This window comes from Caloenas nicobarica, chromosome 3, assembly GCF_036013445.1.
Source record: "Caloenas nicobarica isolate bCalNic1 chromosome 3, bCalNic1.hap1, whole genome shotgun sequence".
NCBI classification, from domain to species: Eukaryota; Metazoa; Chordata; class Aves; order Columbiformes; family Columbidae; genus Caloenas; species Caloenas nicobarica.
The window spans coordinates 105452498-105471383 of record NC_088247.1 but is presented as its reverse complement, the minus strand read 5'-3'; the positions used below and the strand labels follow the sequence as shown (position 1 = coordinate 105471383).

The 18886-nt window shown below is 39.7% G+C and overlaps 1 protein-coding gene across 1 annotated transcript in view; it reads right to left on the bottom strand.

Moving 5' to 3' along the window:
* Nucleotides 1-18886, bottom strand: part of MSH2 (mutS homolog 2) — a 56966-nt gene that overhangs the window by 23948 nt on the left and 14132 nt on the right. The window contains exon 7 of the mRNA XM_065631307.1: nucleotides 3038-3237. Coding sequence (XP_065487379.1) covers nucleotides 3038-3237 — 200 coding nt within the window. The remainder of the gene's footprint in view (nucleotides 1-3037; nucleotides 3238-18886) is intronic.

Here is an 18886-nt window from a genome sequence, read left to right as displayed (position 1 = left end):
AGTTGTATGTATATGCTTTCGTTAAAAGCATAACATTTGGCATTAAGAGAATATGAGAAAAAAAAATGATTGAAAAATTCTAAATTAAACTCAAACTTGTCTTGCACCTGCATTCATAAACTCATACAAAAGATGCATGGTAAAGAAAAAAAAACCACCACTTTTGCACCTACTCAACATTAATGTAAGCTAACCATTGACAGAAAGAATAATAGACCTAAGTACTGTCAAAAGCAGAGAGGCATATTGATCACAAAGCCTATCTGCTCCCAGGTACAGTTTTTAATTTAAACAATAATTTATTTATTGAAGCACAGATAAGTGTTTATTAGATGCATTAAAGACTTTACCATTAACATGGTTTAAAATGTTGTAAAGCAAGCACTAATGTTCCAACTTGAAACATTTATATAGTTAGCCTTGCAAACAGAAGTATGAAAACTGAGGCTATTCCATCAAGGGAAAACAGATAAATCTCGATGACTAAATGCACTTAAACCAGCCACTTTGATGGTACAAAGGGTCTTAGAAAAAATGATGAGGAAAGAACAAAGAGTAAAAAGGAAATTAGGATAAAATACAGAACAGATCATACCTGTATAGCGCAACATCTGTCTAAGTGACTGCCTAAGACAAAGGGAAACCTGCAGCGCTAATCTGGGCTCTGCTAAAGCATTCAATACGGTGTCACATGGGATGCTAAGATGCAAGATCCATGTTTAACACAACGAGCAGAAGGCAGAAGAGGACATCACCAGAAGGCAGATAAAGAGGACATCACCGACTTGCAAAACATGAATGAGCTGGAAGGACGTTAGCAATACAGTTCCTCCAGGGCTCATACAAGCATTTGTCTTTTTACAATGTGTGAGTTAAGTGATATTAATGCACAAAAGAAGGCTACTTATAAAATTCACTAATATATACAATGTGGAAGATATCAGTAGAGGAAACTAGAACAAAATAAATTAGGAGCATAGTAACTGACCTTGAAAACTGGGCTAATAGAAATGAAGTAAAATTTAACAGTAAGATGATGCATTGATAGATAAATGAATTTCCTGTATGAGTAGTGAAATAACCAGCTGGAAACGACAAAGGATGGGAAACAGTCAAGTTTGATCACAAGATGGTTATAACACACCAGTGCAACAGTCATGGAAAGACCAGTACTGGAACACACAGTAAGGTATTTCCACAGCAGTAAGGAGGTATTCAAGCCACTTTATATAAGATGGTAAAAATACACCTTAAACCAATAATGCAATTTTTGTATCCTGCATATTTACAGGCTTGAAATAAGGGGTGTCAGTATGAGATGAGATGGAAGATGCTTCAGCAGCTTCTTGAAGACAGACATCTTATAAGTACCTAGATTTTATGCCCCAGCAATTTGACTAATGAACAACTGCTTCCTTTTGCCAGCAATAGCAAAATGATTTGATGACTCAGAGTCCTTTCCTGTCTTATACAGGTTTCTTCTGTTTAAAAAATAAAAGTCATCTTCACTTATTGCCCCCCCAGCCTTCATCATCCATAAAAACAAGCCTCTCATCTTCATACCCATGGAAAGGCAATCACTGCTGATCATCACTTCATGGTGTAGTTGCTCTATATCCCCATAGCTATTCATGAGAAAATAAAGTTCTGAAACTGGCAAATACTCAGAACTGTCAAAAATCTTTCTGACTTTCCATCTCTTGATGAGTTTTTGTACAGTCTTAGACAGGAAAATGACCAGATCCAGTCTGAATCAGTCACATACATTCAAAACTACCAGTCCATTCTTGTACTTTAAACAAGGGCATACAAGTACAAAGAAAATAAAAATAACATATTTCACCTATTTTAAATTATCTTAGGTATACTGCTGATAAATGCCCTACTAAGACCAACTGATTCACATGTAAAAACAGCAAGCACCTTTTGCAGTCTATTAATTTCTCCATATGGCGATCTTAGCAGTTTGCCTCACACAGCTTGCTCCTTTGAACTTCTAAAAATTGGATTGTTTCCCCACCTCAACATTACGACAGAGAAACTCTGTTGATCCAAATGCCAACTAATAGAAAAAGCAGCAAAGACAGGAAGCGTTTTGAAAAAATACCTCAGTTTAAGATGGAAATCCAGGAGCTTCATGCCAGAGCAAAACCAAGCAGAGTCTATTTTAAGATTAATATTTTAGAAGTTAAGTTCCCTTACTTCAAGTCTTAAAACTATAGTACAGAGAAGAAGATGATACTGGGTAATACTACTGTCTACTCAAATACATGAAATAAATTTTTGCAACCATACCATTTCAAAAATTATTTCTCTTTAAGGCTTTGGTGCTTGCTTTATGCAAAGAGATTTTCAAACAAATTAATGGGCTTCTACAAAAATATGCTTTCTGACAGGCTAGGACCACTATTGCTGTATTGAATCAACCTCCTGTTATTCTGACACTAATCTTATTCTGCGTTTTCTTGGCAACACATACAAAAAAAACCCAAGAAATAGCAAGCTTTGTATTTCCGAGACTTGCTTGTCATAGCATGGAGCTTCCCACTAATGAAGATCAAAAGAAACCCTGCCATGTCACTCTTCCTAAATACAGGAACATTACGATTAAAAAAAGCACCATTCAAATTATACCAATAACGCTTAAACTGGGTTTTTTTGCTTTTAAATACAACTCGAAGTGCAAATTGTCTTCAAAAGGAACATAACTGGATTGTATGAACAGTTATCTTGTTTTTAGGATCATAATACACGTGCAATTGGTCAGTCAACATCAAAGATTACGAGGCCATCACCCAAAATTTCAAGTATTTCGGCTACACACTAATTGGAATGCTTTTTTATATAAAGATTTGGCTATGTTTAAGTATGTGGTTGGTATTTCAGAATTTCAGCTCATTTCAAATTCAAATGTCTTTAAGCTTTATTCCTGCAATAAAAGTACACAGGACAAAAGTAATCTTTGGAAGTCTACACACTATTTCTTTGTATCATCAATATAGTAGAAAACATTGAAAACAGACAGGGGTAACATTACCTTCATGTTTTTCTAGTGCTTGTATAACATTAGGCAGCTGATTAATAGCTTGATACATTCGGTAGCAGTCCTGTAAGGTTGCTGCTTGTCTCTGAAATTTCTTTGCCAGGCGGTTAAGATCTGGGAAGCGACGCAAGAGGTCTTCTTGAAGGCATTGACGTAGTTCTGGATCCACCACAAAAGCTTCAACCAAATTCAACCTAAATAAGAAGTTTCATAACAATTATTAGCATGGCATGGTCTAGAATTTTTTCATATCACTAATTAGAATGAAAACATTTATCTGGCAGTTTCTTTCCTTTCTCTACGGCTGTATCCATTGGCCAACTTTCCTGACAAAAGAACAAGCGAAGCTAGGACAATGCATGAGCTGAGAAAGCAAGGACATTTAGCCTATGTCATGCTTCTGTAGTTTTTAACTGTTGGGGTATCTAATGAACAGCATTGGAGTGAAACTGTTTCATGTGCAAATGCCAACATCTGTTCTGCAGGTATGTCAAAGCTCAGCATCTACTTTGAGATTAATCCTTTCCCCGCACCATAAAAAAAAGCCATTCAGTAGTCTATGAAAGAACAGATATTAAGTAGTAAAAACCCACACTGTAAGAAAAAAAACCACACTCATGCCAGAGTTTAGCTGCCTGTGGTCAAAGTCAACACTGACACTGTGCAGCTGTGCAACCCTGGATCACAGAATCAGAATCCTTGAGGTTGCAAAGCACCTCTGGACATTGACTACACCAACCCCTTTACTCAAAGTAGGGTCACCTAGAGCCAGCTGCCCAGGACTGTGCCCAGTCACATTTTGGGTATCTCCAAGGATGGCCTCAGTATCAACCCCTGGGATACACCACTAGTGACTGGCCTCTAGCTGGACTTCACGCCCCTGATCACAATCCTTTGCACCTGGCAGTTCAACTGGTTTTCAGTCTACCACAGCCTACTTATGTAGTCCATACTTCCATCATATGTCATGGAAGACAGCAACAAAAGCCTGCTGAAGTTAAGACAAAGAATATTCACTGCTCTCCCCTTATCCAACGACCTCGTCAATTTATTGTAGAATGCTATCAAGTTGGTCAGGCATAATTTTGCCTTCATAAATCCATACCAACTACTTCCAATAACCATCCTGCCCTTTGTACGTTTAGCAATGGTTTACAGGATTATTTGCTCAATCACATTTCCAAGGATGAAGATGAAGCTGACCAACCTGTAATTCCCTGAATAGTCCCTTCTGCCCTTCTTGAGGATTGGAAGAAAGCAAATGTCATTCCTATCTTGAGAAGCCTCTTCCAACCACCATGATCTTTCTGAGACACACAAGATTGGTCCCACAACAACTTTAGCCAGCTACCTCAGCACTTCCGGGTGTAAGGGACTTCTGTGTGTTCAATTTTTTTAAATGTTTGTTAACCTGATCCTCCTCTAATGAGGTTGTGCCTTCTTTACTCCAGACTTTGCCACTGCTTTCAAGCACTTGGGATTCCTGAAGGCAAATCCTACCAGTAAAGACCATTGTGAAGATTTGTGTAAGAAAAAGGTGTAAGAAGCCTCTGGGGCCTCCTCCCCTTCACCCAAGAGCTGCATTCAACCTAAGGCACTCATCCTTGGTTCTCACCTGAGCTATGCTGCAGCCATGCCTGTGCCTGGCCATGCACCCCACCGATCCAGATCGTGACCCACTGACTCAACTTCCTTGCTTCACCTCAGGTCATCACTATGGACTTGCCTGGAGATCCAGACTGTTGGCTGAACCTGGTTACCATCACCAGACATCACTCTGTTTGCCTCATGCAGGTATTGGAGGACTGTGTCCTCGTCAGTGAGGGCACTGTCTCTACCTGCCTTGTTGTCACCATTGACTCCCATATTGCCTTCCCTTCAGACTGCTCTTGCTGCTGCTCTCTGACACTTAGGGTTGGTTGATCGGTTGTTTTTTTTAAATAGCGAAATAAATATTCTTTAAATGCTGAAAGCAAGCATTAATCTCAATGAGAAATGACAGAACATTAAATTCTATTTTCCCCACCAGAAGGTAAGAGAACATTCATCCATTTCTTGCTTCCTTTTTTGCATCAGTTAACACTGTCATCCTTACATAGTTCATATTACTTGGCATTCACAGTTAAACAAAGAAAGTCAGATATCGCTCATTTTGGAATGCCACAGAGCTCAGCATTCCTTGGTCACACTTTAGGAATACAAAGGAAGAACTCTGCCCCTTTCAGAGATCTCCATACAAGGTATACTGTGTTGATTTCTGGTTAAGCACATTAACATGCTATCAATATATTGCCTTCATCAGGGAAGTCAATTAAATTTAGAGATATGCAAGCAGAGAAATGACAGCTTTCACCATATTATTTCTGCGGTTTTGCTTATTGGCAGAAAAATGCAGCAGTTTCAATAACAGGAACATTTGCATTTGCAAAGTGCATTGGGAATGACTTCTTTGTCATTTTGAAAGCAGCGATCTCTACATTACACCATGCAGCGTTCTGCAGAGAGAGCTAGACACCTGAAACAGTACACAGAGGTTAACATGCTACGCTGCCTCAGCTAATTACTAGAAGACAGTCACTCAAGAAACAAAGGCTTTGTCTAAGGTAACAAGAGATAGAGAGCCCTGGACACGTAGAAGTACATTTCTGTACACAAAAAATTCAAAAGGCATGTCCTCTGTTGCATAAAGTGTTCCACTCACACCACTGCAGTGAACCTTCTGTATAACACTGAACAGAATCAATAAAAATCATCTACAAGAAGAATGATCTGGAAAATTACAGGCCTGTCAAACTGACCTCGGTGCCAAGGAAGGTCATGGAGCAGATCACCCTGAGTGATACCACACAGCACATACCAGACAAACAAGTGATCAGGCCCAGTCAGCACGGGTTTATGAAAGGCAGGTCCTGCCTGACTAACCTGATCTCCTTCTATGACAAGGTGACCCCCTCAGTGGATGAGGGAAAGGCTGTGGATGGTGTGTGCTTAGACTTTGACACCGTATCCCACAGCATTCTCCTGGAGAAGCTGGCAGCTCATGGCCTGGATGGGTGCACGCTGCGATGGATCAAGAACTGGCTGGAGAGCTGGGCCCAAAGAGTTGTGGTGAATGGAGCCAAATCCAATTGGTGGCCGGTCATGAGTGGTGTTCCCCAGGGCTCAGCATTGGGGCCAGCTCTGTTTAATCTCTTTATCAATGATCTGGATGAGGGGATTGAGTGCACCCTCAGTAAGTCTGCAGAAGACACTAAACTGGGTGAGAATGTTGATCTGCTGGAGGGTAGGAAGGCCACACAGAGGGATCTGGACCAGCTGGATCATTGGGCTGAGGCCAGTTGTATGAGGTTCAACAAGGCCAAGTGCCGGGTCCTGCACTTGGGTCACAACAACCCCAGGCAGCGCTACGGGCTCGGGGAAGAGTGGCTGGAAAGCTGCCTGGCAGAGAGGGATCTGGGGGTGTTGGTTGACAGCAGCTGAACATGAGCCAGCAGTGTGCCCAGGTGGCCAAAAAGGCCAAGGGCATCCTGGCTTGTATCAGGAATAGTGTGGCCAGCAGGACTAGAGGAGTGATTGTTCCCCTGTACTCAGCACTGGCGAGGCCCCACCTTGAATCCTGTGTTGAGTTTTGGGCCCCTCACTACAGGAAAGACATTGAGGTGCTGGAGAGAGTTCAGAGAAGGGCAACGAAGCTGGTGAGGGGCCTGGAGCACAAGTGTGATGAGGAGCGGCTGAGGGAACTGGGGCTGTTCAGCCTGGAGAAAAGGAGGCTGAGGGGAGACCTGATCGCTGTCTGCAACTACCTGAAAGGAGGTTGTAGCGTGGAGGGTGTTGGTCTCTTCTCTCAAGTAACAAGTGATAGGATGAGAGGAAATGGCCACAACTTGTACTAAGGGAGGTTCAGATTGGATATCAGGACAAACTTCTTCACGGAAAGGTTTGTCAGGTATTGGAACAGGCTGCCCAGGGAAGCGGTGGAGTCACCATCCCTGGAGCTGTTTAAAAGGCATTTAGATGAGGTTCTTAGGGACATGGTTTAGTGCTAGAGTTAGGTTAATGGCTGGACTCGATGATCTAGAGGGTCTCTTCCAACTGAAATTATTCTATGATTCTATGAAAAAGAGAAGAATCCTACCTCTACATTTATCCATCCAACTATTGCCTTAATAAATAAGTTTAAAGATTGACATTGCTGACGCATAATGGTGCTTCATTTTTAAATAAGATAGGAAACATGGGGAATCTCTAAAAGATACACTGAAGTTTCAGCATGTATACAGAACTTGTGAGAAGTAGATAGGAATATACTTAAGGTACCTACTGCAAGAATACAGAACAAGATTTGTACAAGTAACGTCATAATAGCCAAACAAGTTCCAACTCTGATCCTTGTTGGTGTTTTTGAACACAGTTTCTAGCTTTCAGGCTTCTGTAAAATGCTTTGGAGGAATAACAAGAATTACATGATTCTACCACAGCAGATACACTGCCATCTTTATTAAAATTCCCCACAATTTACCTAGAAGACCTGACTTAAAGACTCACATCACAAACTTTTCTCAGAAGCACCAGCAGCAACTTTGTAAACACACTTTGTAAAGACTACATTTTTTTCACATTAAAAAAAAAAAAGACAGTCAACTCAACTGCTTAACAGTCTAAATATCAGCTCACTAACCAAACGTCTACCTACTTTCCCAAGGGATTACAGAAGGAATAAATCCCATCTGCAGATCTTCCCCTCAAAGCATCTTCAGCCCTGTCAGAGCTTACTGAAAGTAGAGGCAGTATCTGCCAACTTGTTCCGCTTCATAGGAACCAAGTCAGTCGGTATTTTAGTCCTGTAATCTGGAAACAATTCCTTTGGCAAAACCAAGACAGGATTCACCGAAAACTTACTCATAAAGCGTACCCACGTGTTCTTACCCTGCTTGGTCTTTAGCAGTTACAGTCATGGCAAACATATGCAAGAGGTTGCACTATTCTGATGTTACGCCCTCTCACTTCCCAGTGATACACAGGATTTGTAAACCGATTAATTACTTCTCAATTATCAAAACCTCACCACACATAAAGAAGCAGTAGTCACAGACACCTTCGTATTTTCTTACCTGCAAAGCTGCATGAATTTCTAATTTAAAACACTCTTTCTTCACTTAATAAAAGTACTAAGAAGAAAGCAATACACACATTTGGAGGGTTTATCAAATTATAAAACTGAATTTTAGTCTAGAAAAATACTGCTCTTGCCTGGGGTAGGAAACCGGGGTTGGGTGGTTTTATCCAACCTGCTGAAGTTACAGACTACTCCATGATTTCCACATTAAAATTTCCAGTATAAAAACTACTTTCTCTGACTTTGATGACCAATCTCGGACATGGAAGAACGTGCAAAATTCAATTTTGTCCTCTACATTAGATCCCAACTTGCCCTTTGACAGCTTATGTTTAAGGCCAGAGCATTTAGTTTCTCTTCCAAGAGGTCCTTCCTTACACAATCACTAATCCTAACAGTCACATACACATGGAATCACTTCTCGAAAACTACTAAATTTCGCAGTTGGAAAAGACCAGCAGCAACAGTTTCTATAACGTCACCGAAACTTATCTTGAAAACCCAAGTGCACAGAGAGTTGCCTTCATCCTGAGACAAAGATGCACAACACCCTTTATGACTCCATGTGAAGCTCTGTAAGACACAGGCAGATTATGTTCTTTCTTTCTATACACATTGCTTTATACTTATTCTCATTAAAATCCAAACCGTCCCTGTTCTGTCCAGTCAGCCAGCCTGTTTTGGTTTTCATTAAAAGTTTGATCCTTAATTTGTCACCTATAAAAGTGTCAGTATCTCACCAGACAGTTGCCATCCTGATCATTAGAGAATATCTCCAGTGCAGCTTCTGGACTGGAGCTTTGCCAAGATTAAAACTTTTTTTGTTTTTTGCTTGTGCTTTTTACGAACAAACCTTTCACTTTCATCCCGCGACTCAGTTTGTTCAACAGCCTCTTGGATAAGAACTTGTCAATGGCATTTTGAAAGCTCTAATTTATTCTTTTTTTCCTCCTTTGTCCACAACAATGACAAGTTCAAAGAATTCTCAGATCAGCATGATACAGTTTTCCTCTGCCAAAACCATGCTAATTAGACTGACATCTCATGACCTTCCTAGTACTGTTCTATTTTCCACCCCTATATCTGCCAAGGCTGACAGGTTTGTGTTCGGGCAACATTTTGCAGAGCAATTTCCTGTATGGTAAGAAATACATACGAGCCTGCTGAACAGAAAGCGTTACATTAAGACAATGCAACTATAAGCCATGCTTAATGCTCACAAGTAATAAGACATCAATTGACAGCTTGTTTTTAATATAAATACAAAAAGAAACAAATAAAAAAAAATCCAAGGAAGTGTAATGAAACAACAGCTGACAACGTTGCATCACTTGTTTCTGTCACACAGCCGAAAGAGAAAGAAAATAAGGCAAAACTTTCCACCACAGATTTAAGACAGTACAGTCAAGATAACAGAAACAATTATAACTAGTGAAACCACAGTAGAACATAAATGAAATCTTTTTTTCAAGACAGTTATTTAAATTTGCAAATTAAACCACAAAAACAGCAAACACAATTTCCAAGTAGTTTTCTTGAACTTTGAAATGATATCCCCCCCTTTTTTTTCCTGCTATTCAAAACCATAGCTATTTATTAGCTTTGAATTCTGTGCAATAAGAAGTAACATTAGGCTTAAGATGCTCTTTGAGACGCATGGGGAAAAACAAAACAAAAAACCAACCACCTATTTCCAAGTTTCTGTTGGAAATGCTGGAATCCAACCAAAAGCATTTCATTCTTTCTCAGGTTTTATTGTTGATAAAAGGTCTCTCTTGGATCTACTATTAACAGACAAAAGACTAACACTCTACACCAAAAAAAGAAAGCAAAAATCTGTTTTCTATCTAATAAATGGCACACACTTTCCCAAGTCTCATCACAATGCTTCTGTTCCACCAAGGTTTACATCCCGTTTGACATCAGAAAAGATTGCTTCTTCCTTTCCTAATGTGAAAACATTAATCAAGCCTGATTTGTATACAAATTTCATGGAAGGATTAAAAGAATTGTCTGTAGAAATAATACATAAACAAACAGATTAAAATAAAAGACCAGAGTTAGAATGAAGAGAATGGTTTTAATGCCTGATTAGGATGGACCAGCACCAAAAAAAACCAAAAAACAACCAACCAACAACAAAAAACCCACTAACAAATTAGTGAGCTGTACAACAAGATGAGTAACAAAGAACCTAGGTTTTCATCTCTCCTGCACCAATGTCCTGCAGTTCTGCACCTCTCCGTGCATGCAGGAAGGAGAACGCTTCCCCCAAGAACTTCTGCTTAGAAAAAGGGCTCTGTGGCTTTTTATATTATGGAACTCGGATCCGTGTATTGATCAGTAATATACAGGGTGTTTCAAAAAGATGAACACAATTTGAAATGATACTGCTTTGAAATTGGATCTGTCTTTTCGAAACACTCTGTATATATATTTAATAATGAGTAATACATATATTTAATTACTACTACAGAGTAATAACTTAAAATGCCAAACTCTGGTAGACATTTTCATGGCAAAAACAGTACCAACTAAAAATTCCGTGTGACACATGGAAAAAAGTGTTAACACTGAAATCAAATTAAGAATGAACTTTTCACAGGAGAAGCTGACTTAAGAAGATCTTAAAGGCTGTAACTCCCCTGGCTATACAACAGCCAAGTCTTCTGAAGAGCATACATTTGCATTCTCCACTTGCTAAAGGTTTTCTGTGCCTGCAGAACAGGATCAACTTTTCTGTCCAACTGTTAAACTTGATTACAGAGAATTTTATCAGAGAAATGCCACTTACAAAAGCAGCATATTAAGGACTGCTTTAGGATACACCAAGACTTTCACCTCACCACAAAAGTTTCTGAATATACACAGTTATACCAGTTTAATTTCATATTTTCTTTATACAAAGGAAAGCGGGAAACACTTCATGTATCATTATTTTGGTTTCCCTTGGATTTCTTTCAAACTCAGATCTCTTTTAAATCCAAGGCAGCAGAAGTAAACCTCCCCTGGACACGCTTAACCCAGACATATAAAACTGATAAATTCTTCTTTTCCAATCCCATGGAAATTACCAGAATAATGTAATAAACTACAGCGTCAGATACTGCCTCCTCAATAGGAGGGCAAAGTAAAGCCAAGCCACTATCTTACCTGTTCTAATTGGGGTTTCTTTTCCACACAAAGCACTTGGGATTTCAACACCCTGAAAGAAATCCACACTAGAGCAACAGCTGATTAATACCAGCATTTGTGTTTTCCAGCCAGAAATGAGCAAGGCACTTTCCTAACCTCCCTTTACAAACTTCTCCCTGGTGACCCAGTTGTTCCCCAGACAAACACCATCTTTCACCAAAACCATCTGAAGTCCAGTTGTCACTGCCTCAGGCAAGCAGTAACTATCACCCTAAATTTGCAAAGCTCTTTTCATGACAGAGAACCCCAGCATGCTTTACAGCCTTTGAAGTATTAAGGCAGACACCTAAGATGGGCACACGGGAGCCTCAATCAAACAGCTGAAGCCCACTATTAGGAATGACTTTATTCCAGCACACATCTTAGCAGCACAAAAATCACACTGACCATGCCAGGTAATTTTGCCCAATGCTATCAGAGTTGTTACATGAATTTATAAAAATAACAACCAAAATTTCTCAGACAAGCATAAAGAAATAACAACACAAAAAGATGTAGACAACCCACGCATGCTTTTGGAAGTGCTTAGTATTGCAAATCTTTCAGATAAAAGATTTTGTTATGAAACTGAAGCAACCTTTGTAAACCATTTCAAATAAAAATAACACAAAACATGAGGAACAAGAGACCAGCAGCTTTAGAGAGACTAACACAGGCAAAAGCCTTACCTTACTCAAACACCATAGGCTTGATGTCACTGATCTTTCCAACCCTCTACTGTTGCTGTTTAACCCCAATTAGCAATCTAACCACAATAGCCACCCACTCACTCCCCTTCCCCAACCCCAAATACGGGAGAGGATTAAAACGGAAGGGAAAAACCTCATAGATTGAGATAAACACAGTTTAAGAAAATAAGAAAATAATACTAATATACCACCACTACTACTAATCTATATTAAATGGAAATAGAATGTAAAATAAAAGATACTCAGTGCAATTTCTCACAAACTCCGTCCTCACCGAGCAGCCAGTCCCAGGCAGCAGCACCTGGTCCCAAACAGTTGATCCCAGAGAGAGAACAGAGAAAAAGGCAGAAAGCCCCAGAGGCCTCTGCAAAACAGCAGGATGGCAAAAGGCTGAAATAAAAGAACTCTCAAACAGAACTTCACTGAAACAGAGCACAACTGGAATGTGTCTGTCTCCCCAGCTTCCCATGCTGCATATTTACAGCATGATGCTAATGTGATGGAATATTCTTATTGATCAGTGTGGATGTCAGTCAAGCTCTGCCCCATCTCTGCCTCCCTTCCCAGCCGCCTCGCACCTGTGGGCAGAGCTCAGAAAGACCTTGGCTCCCAGACAACAACTAAGATAACAACAAGCTCTTCCATTATCTTTATTGCAACTCAAAACCACTGGAAACGTGCTTAAAGAAAAACATTAACCCTGTCCTGGGGTGTCATCTTCTTGTTCTCAAACTAAATCCAAACAACGACCGTGCTAGCTATGAAATAGAAAAGCTTCTAACTGCATGAAGAAAATCAACGCACTTTCAGTCATGTACTCAGTTGAGACCAGACATTGCGCAGATAGAAGTTGCTCTGATTTTTGGCTGCAAGCCTCCAGCTGCTGCCAATATTTACCCAAACAGCAGGAGCAGATTTGCAGGGGACTCCCCACAAACACCAGTTCTTCCAGTACTTTGAAGACACAAGATCTGAATCCAGGTTTTTGCTTCATCAACAACTCTGAACACTGCTCTCTGGATGAGTTGTATACATACCTCTCTAGCAAACCTTACACATGAGCAAGCATATCCCAAGCAAGAGGTCAAAATATTCCCGTTATTTTGATGAAATTGGTACAATTTTGCCCTACAATATCAAGATGTTCATCTGAGTAAGGTCTCTTTCAGCTCTCCCAAATATGTGTGCATGCACAAGGGCCTGTAGTTCAGAAACAGACAACCCAGCCAATTCCAACAGTCCCGTGCAAGGGGCTTGTGCCCAGGTAAGCAAGGCTGCTTCTGACTCTGTCTGCCAAAAAAAACAGCCTGCGCCTTCAGACGTATTCCCCTCCACACTTAACAGTTCAAGTTCTTCTTCCGTTTCCCACCCGCTCTTGCCCAAACCGTGCAACCTGTTATCTTTCTTCTTAGCATGCTAGCACAAAATTGTTTTGTTTCCTCGGTTAAGAACATAAGTGCTTCTGTAATATCAAATGACTTCACAGCTTCCTCTCCTGAAAACCACTGTTACAACCTAAAAAAAGCACAGAGCTAAACTAAAAGATACAGTTTGCCTAAAAAACAAAACTTTCAAGATGACAGTGAAGGAGTACAACAGCTTATATGAATCCTCAATTCAGAATTTAAAGTCCATTACTGTTTCATGTGGGGGATGTGAAATTACAAGCTTCTAGCAATGAAGTGATATTGTATAACAGGGCAGACTAACAGAAACAGCGAACTGGGAACAAGCAGTGCCACAGTGACACACTGATGCATCTTAAAATTTATCTGTAACATGTATGTTCTTGAAGACAATGCCATCATCCCAGTAAAATTATAGCAATCTTTGTACTCCGATAACCTTAGAATCATAGAATCATTTCAGTTTGAAGAGACTCTCAGGCTCATCTCCAGACAATTATCTGATACCCATAGGATGTATTTAGTACTAGGAACTGGCTTTCATTCCACTGTTAAGGGCAAGTTTTTTGAGTGAACTCACTACTACTGTCTTTTAATCTCAAATTATAACTTGAAGCACTCATGAATATGCTGAATATTTCTTGCACCTCCACTGAAATATTTTCTTGTAATGCAGAAGCCAAGGTTTGAAGGGCAGGTTTAGACCCTGAAAGAGCCACACAAATCACGTTGCATGCACTTCCAGAGCACTGGCTACACAAAATGTGCTATTAAGCAACCAGAGAGAAATGCTCTGCATCAGGGTCCCTGCTGTTTAACCTGAAAGATTAAGCAACATAAAAGAAAGCCACATCCAAGCATCAGTCTCCTGCCTCTTCTAATTTTCCTAATTAGTCCCCAAATCATCCTACTATGAAAACAATACTGGCTATTTGCAAGCCCAGAACAGCCCACTTACAAAAGAATTTAAAATTCTTTTAAATTCAATAAATGTATTATTCCAAATAACCAAAGTTCACTCCTCTACATCAGTTACATTTACATAACATAAAATTAATATGTATCAGGGAAGCAATAGACTCCCACCCTACATGACGTCTTGCATATACCATTTCAGTATAATGTCAAAGCCTAGACATAGTAAATTAAACCTCCGAGATTATATCAGGGGTATCAGGCACAAAATAACTATTTTCTATAACAATCAAGCAAAGCTTTGGAAACTGTATGTATTGACTGTGAGGCTGCAAGTTAATGAGCTCAGAATAAAAAACAAAACAGGAGTATCAGAAAAGGCACCGTTAACTCCAACATAATGGTTTTTTTCTACTAAAGGTACTCATTGCAGTCTTATGTATTCTAAAATAGGTCACCAATAATTAATTATTTTTGCACCAGTGTTTAAACATTTTACATCCCCAACAGATTATACAAGGTAAAGAAGAAAACAATTCTTCAGCAGAAAAGTAAAATCTGGGGTCTTATCCTCGCTAGCAGGGTACAACTTGGTGCAATTAAGATCCTGCTCCCAAAGCAGACTGCTGCAACAGCAATATTTTTAGAGCCTGAGGGAATAGAGTGCCTGGCATAACTCTCAAGCATATGCAAAAAAGCAGCACACTAGCAGAGCTCTGCTTTTCCTCCTCTAGCCAGAAAGCATGTCAAAGCAAAGAACCGCAGGGCTCTGAGGCACGCATGCGAATTCCTCACTACGAAGAGATGCAGAAAGGAAACGTTTTTTCTTCATTTATAAAGCAAAGCTGGCAGCGCTCCTGATGGTACCCATCGCACACCTCTCTCTTCCCATGGCCAAGACCTGTAGGCTGCAAGTTGTGTTTCAGTGCAATAAAGAGAGGGATCTTCAGGAGCATTTCCACAGGTAGCTGATGAGGAGAGCTTGTCAAGGGTCGCACCATTTCCCTCCAGACAGGACAGAAGGCCACCCGTGCCCTGCAGCAGAGACCCAAAGAGCCCTACCAGCATCTCCCTCTCACCGGCTTGCACCAATGGTCCAGTCTGTGGTTGGGACCGCTACACACTCCCACAGCAGACCAGCCCTGCTCTACAAGACTTGGGTCCTGAAAATATTAAAACATTTAAAGCAAAAAAGTATCGTTCCTGTCTATATTCTAAAGACCCGTTCATACACCTGTGCATTAAACCTATACCTTCACAATCACCCCAGTCACAGGTAAAACCAACACCAAGCATCTTTTATTTCCCATTCCACAGCCTGGGTATATTACTTACAGTAACAGTCAGCTATACAAGTTATCGAAAAGGAAAAGAAGCCTTCACTTATGTATCTCAAAAGTTATGTTTCCCGATAAGAGTAAAGCTTATTTTTTAATTATTACTGAGAACTACCATTCAGACTAGAGCTTTATGTAACAGCACTATTTAGATTTGATTCACCACTCCCCATGTTCAGTTAAGAAATAACAAAATTATTACCCTTAAAGAATTAAACAGTTCCACAGAAAAGGAGCTGGGATAAAAAGGGAAAATTCTCACCTTACAGCAACCTGCTGCTTCACAGAATGATAAACACCATCCCCAACTTTTAAACATGCATGCTTATTGAAGAAAAAAACATACAGAAGATCTATCAGCAAAGTTTTGAATATAAGATGTTTTACACAGCAAATCTTCCCCCACCTCAAAAACCCAGCACAGTCTTGCTGGACTAAACAGACTCTTCCCCTCGAGGAACTTTACAGACAAAAGTGGTAAGAGGATATTTCATAAAACAATATTAGGTATCTCCTAAACACTTTGGCAGAAACGTGTTTTCTGTTTCCCCAATGTTACAAGATAATTGATTAATTTATTTCCATGCATACGTTGTTTTCCATAAAATTTCCATAGTCTGTCTTCTGTAAGAGCTACAAAATGTACAAGTAGCATCTTCATAGTGACTGTGAGAAAGACAGCAGGTCTATTTAGCAACGGTAGTGAACAGCTCCCTTCCACAGATTCGGGCACTTTTCTAAGTAGAGGATAGGCAGATATCCAATTTACCCTCCTGTAGCAAGTTGGGTAATCCAACTCATGATATAAATCAATTAGTGTAATCTCTAAAAATTCAAGATATCAAGAGAAAGTAAACACAAGTCAGATCATTAAATGTGAAAAAGAGGCTTTTCGTATTGCTCGATCTGCATTTACGAAGATGTTAATCTTCTCTTGTTTATGATGACAGCAGGTCATGGATCAGCTGCAGAGGAGCAAAAGGATTAATTTCAGATGACAAATTTCCTCACTTTTTCACGGATTAGTTTTCATCAGGTGAACAAGCCGAACGAAATTATTCTGAGACCAAAATAAAGGGAGCAGCAGGAGCTGAAGGCCAGGAAGTGGAACTGGGATTGCCCCTTTTGGCAACTACTAGATTTACTAGATTAGATGCTATACAACGTTACACCCTTGATTGCTTTAGCATGCTAAATTCCCCATGAAAAGAAGAACCAAGCAGTTAGGTGGACTCTAAGGGCAGTGCCAATAACAAAGGAACTGGTGACAATCCATGGTCAGGGAAGCACAGCTACACCTTTTCATTTAAATAGTTACAGATAGTGTCGGCCAACTACAAAACAACTCAGTGTTACAGGCTGCTGCGTGATACATAAGAGTCGAAAACAAACAAAAAACTTTCACACTGAATTCTGGCCAACGAAGACCAAGGAAATCCTACATACAGAACCAGTGCGAGCAAGTATCAAGGACACGAAAGCAAAAATACCCTCATTTAAATAAAATACAAGAATAACCAGCTTCACAATACTTTTTTTTTTAACATTGTCATTCCATCAACAAACATAGTAGTTAGGCTTCTGGAAAACAAATGCCCGTCTTTTAAGAATTACTAATAAACCCCCATTTTCACATGATAACAAAGAACAATGGAGATGGCAAAGCAAGAACTCATCTAGCACAGCACAGTCATGGGCAGGTTCATAAACTCCATCTAGTGAAACCGCCCCACCCAAAACCTTCCACAGAAGCTGAGGATGGAAAGTAGCTAAAGCTGCTTCTCAGCATAACGCCTTACATGGCAGAGGTTTTGTGCCAATCTTCCTTTTTAATTAAATACAGCATTTTGGGACCCAGTCATAAAACAGTATTACTGCATGGTCTTCAAAGACAACAGACAGCTGAGGAAAGGTATTTCCATTACTACACTCCATCAACACTATACTCTTTTAAATTGCTAACCTATGCATTTCCTTAAACTACTGCAGACCAAGAGCATACTAAACAAGTTCTATTTCTTTGCTGTAAAAAACAAATATTTCTTCATTTGCATTCATTTTGTACAGAGGAGAAACCCAAAACTGCATCTAAACAAAGACTTTCACAACCCTTATGCATGATAAATGAAATTAAATTACAAGTCAAGACAAAATTATCTTGCCAAGAGCTTTCATTGCAGTTTCCTAACATATCACCTTTCTAATGTTTGCAGCTATAAATTAAACAGAGCAGAAACAATATGTTCACTGTTCTTTCATGGTGAATATACCATTCTCCTGCATACAATGTTCAAATTAGTGACCACCGAGGATACTGTGACAAACCAGAGAGCTTTGCACACACACACAGCAAAGGGTTTCTTTTGGTCACAGTCTTTAACTGGAAACTTCATTAACATAAGGATGTGATTTAAAAAAAAAAAAAAATCCTGAATAATTAAACACAGATTCTAACTAAAATTTAACTACTGCAGTAATGACCATTCACCTCCTTGTGGCAGGCTGAGAGCAAGCAAACAGTATGGCAGCTACAGATTCACTTCTCGCTAAATAAATAGTAATTTGATTATTTCTTAAAAAACCTGAAAAACACTTTGACGCCTCACCCAAATTTTAGTTTAATTTTCATTTCCCTTGAGCTTCAAAATTCAGATGCAAAGGAAACTGACTAAGAGATTAATTCTTTTATTTATTTTGCAGTAAGTGAAGACTTGTCAGGAAGAAGTGGGCGAGCTGGAAGTATCAACTAGGAGATATTACGACTATCTGTTCCAGTGCTGCACCACTGAACGCCACCTAGAATTTATAGATTTGTAACACTGATTGCTGATCCTTGACGTAGAAGACAAATGATGTGGATAACATGCAGAATACAAACAGCTCTTAGGTACTTCTCCAGCTCAGACAGCAACACTGTCTTCCCCACATCTGAAGGTGTCGTGAAGAGTCTTTTTTTTCAGCTCTTATTTACTTCCCCCGTTCCCTCCTCAAACAAGAAAACTAAAACCAAGCCTCTTGCAACACAAGAACCTAAGCTTTTTAAAAGGTTTCAAGTGCCTGGGATTTTGATGGAAATTCCTTCCTAAAGACGTGGCCTGTCTGACATGTGCTTGACTAGTACAGCTTTTGTTTAATGTTTCTAGACAGCGCTGGCTGTCAACCTCAGTTTTACAAGCAGACCCAAC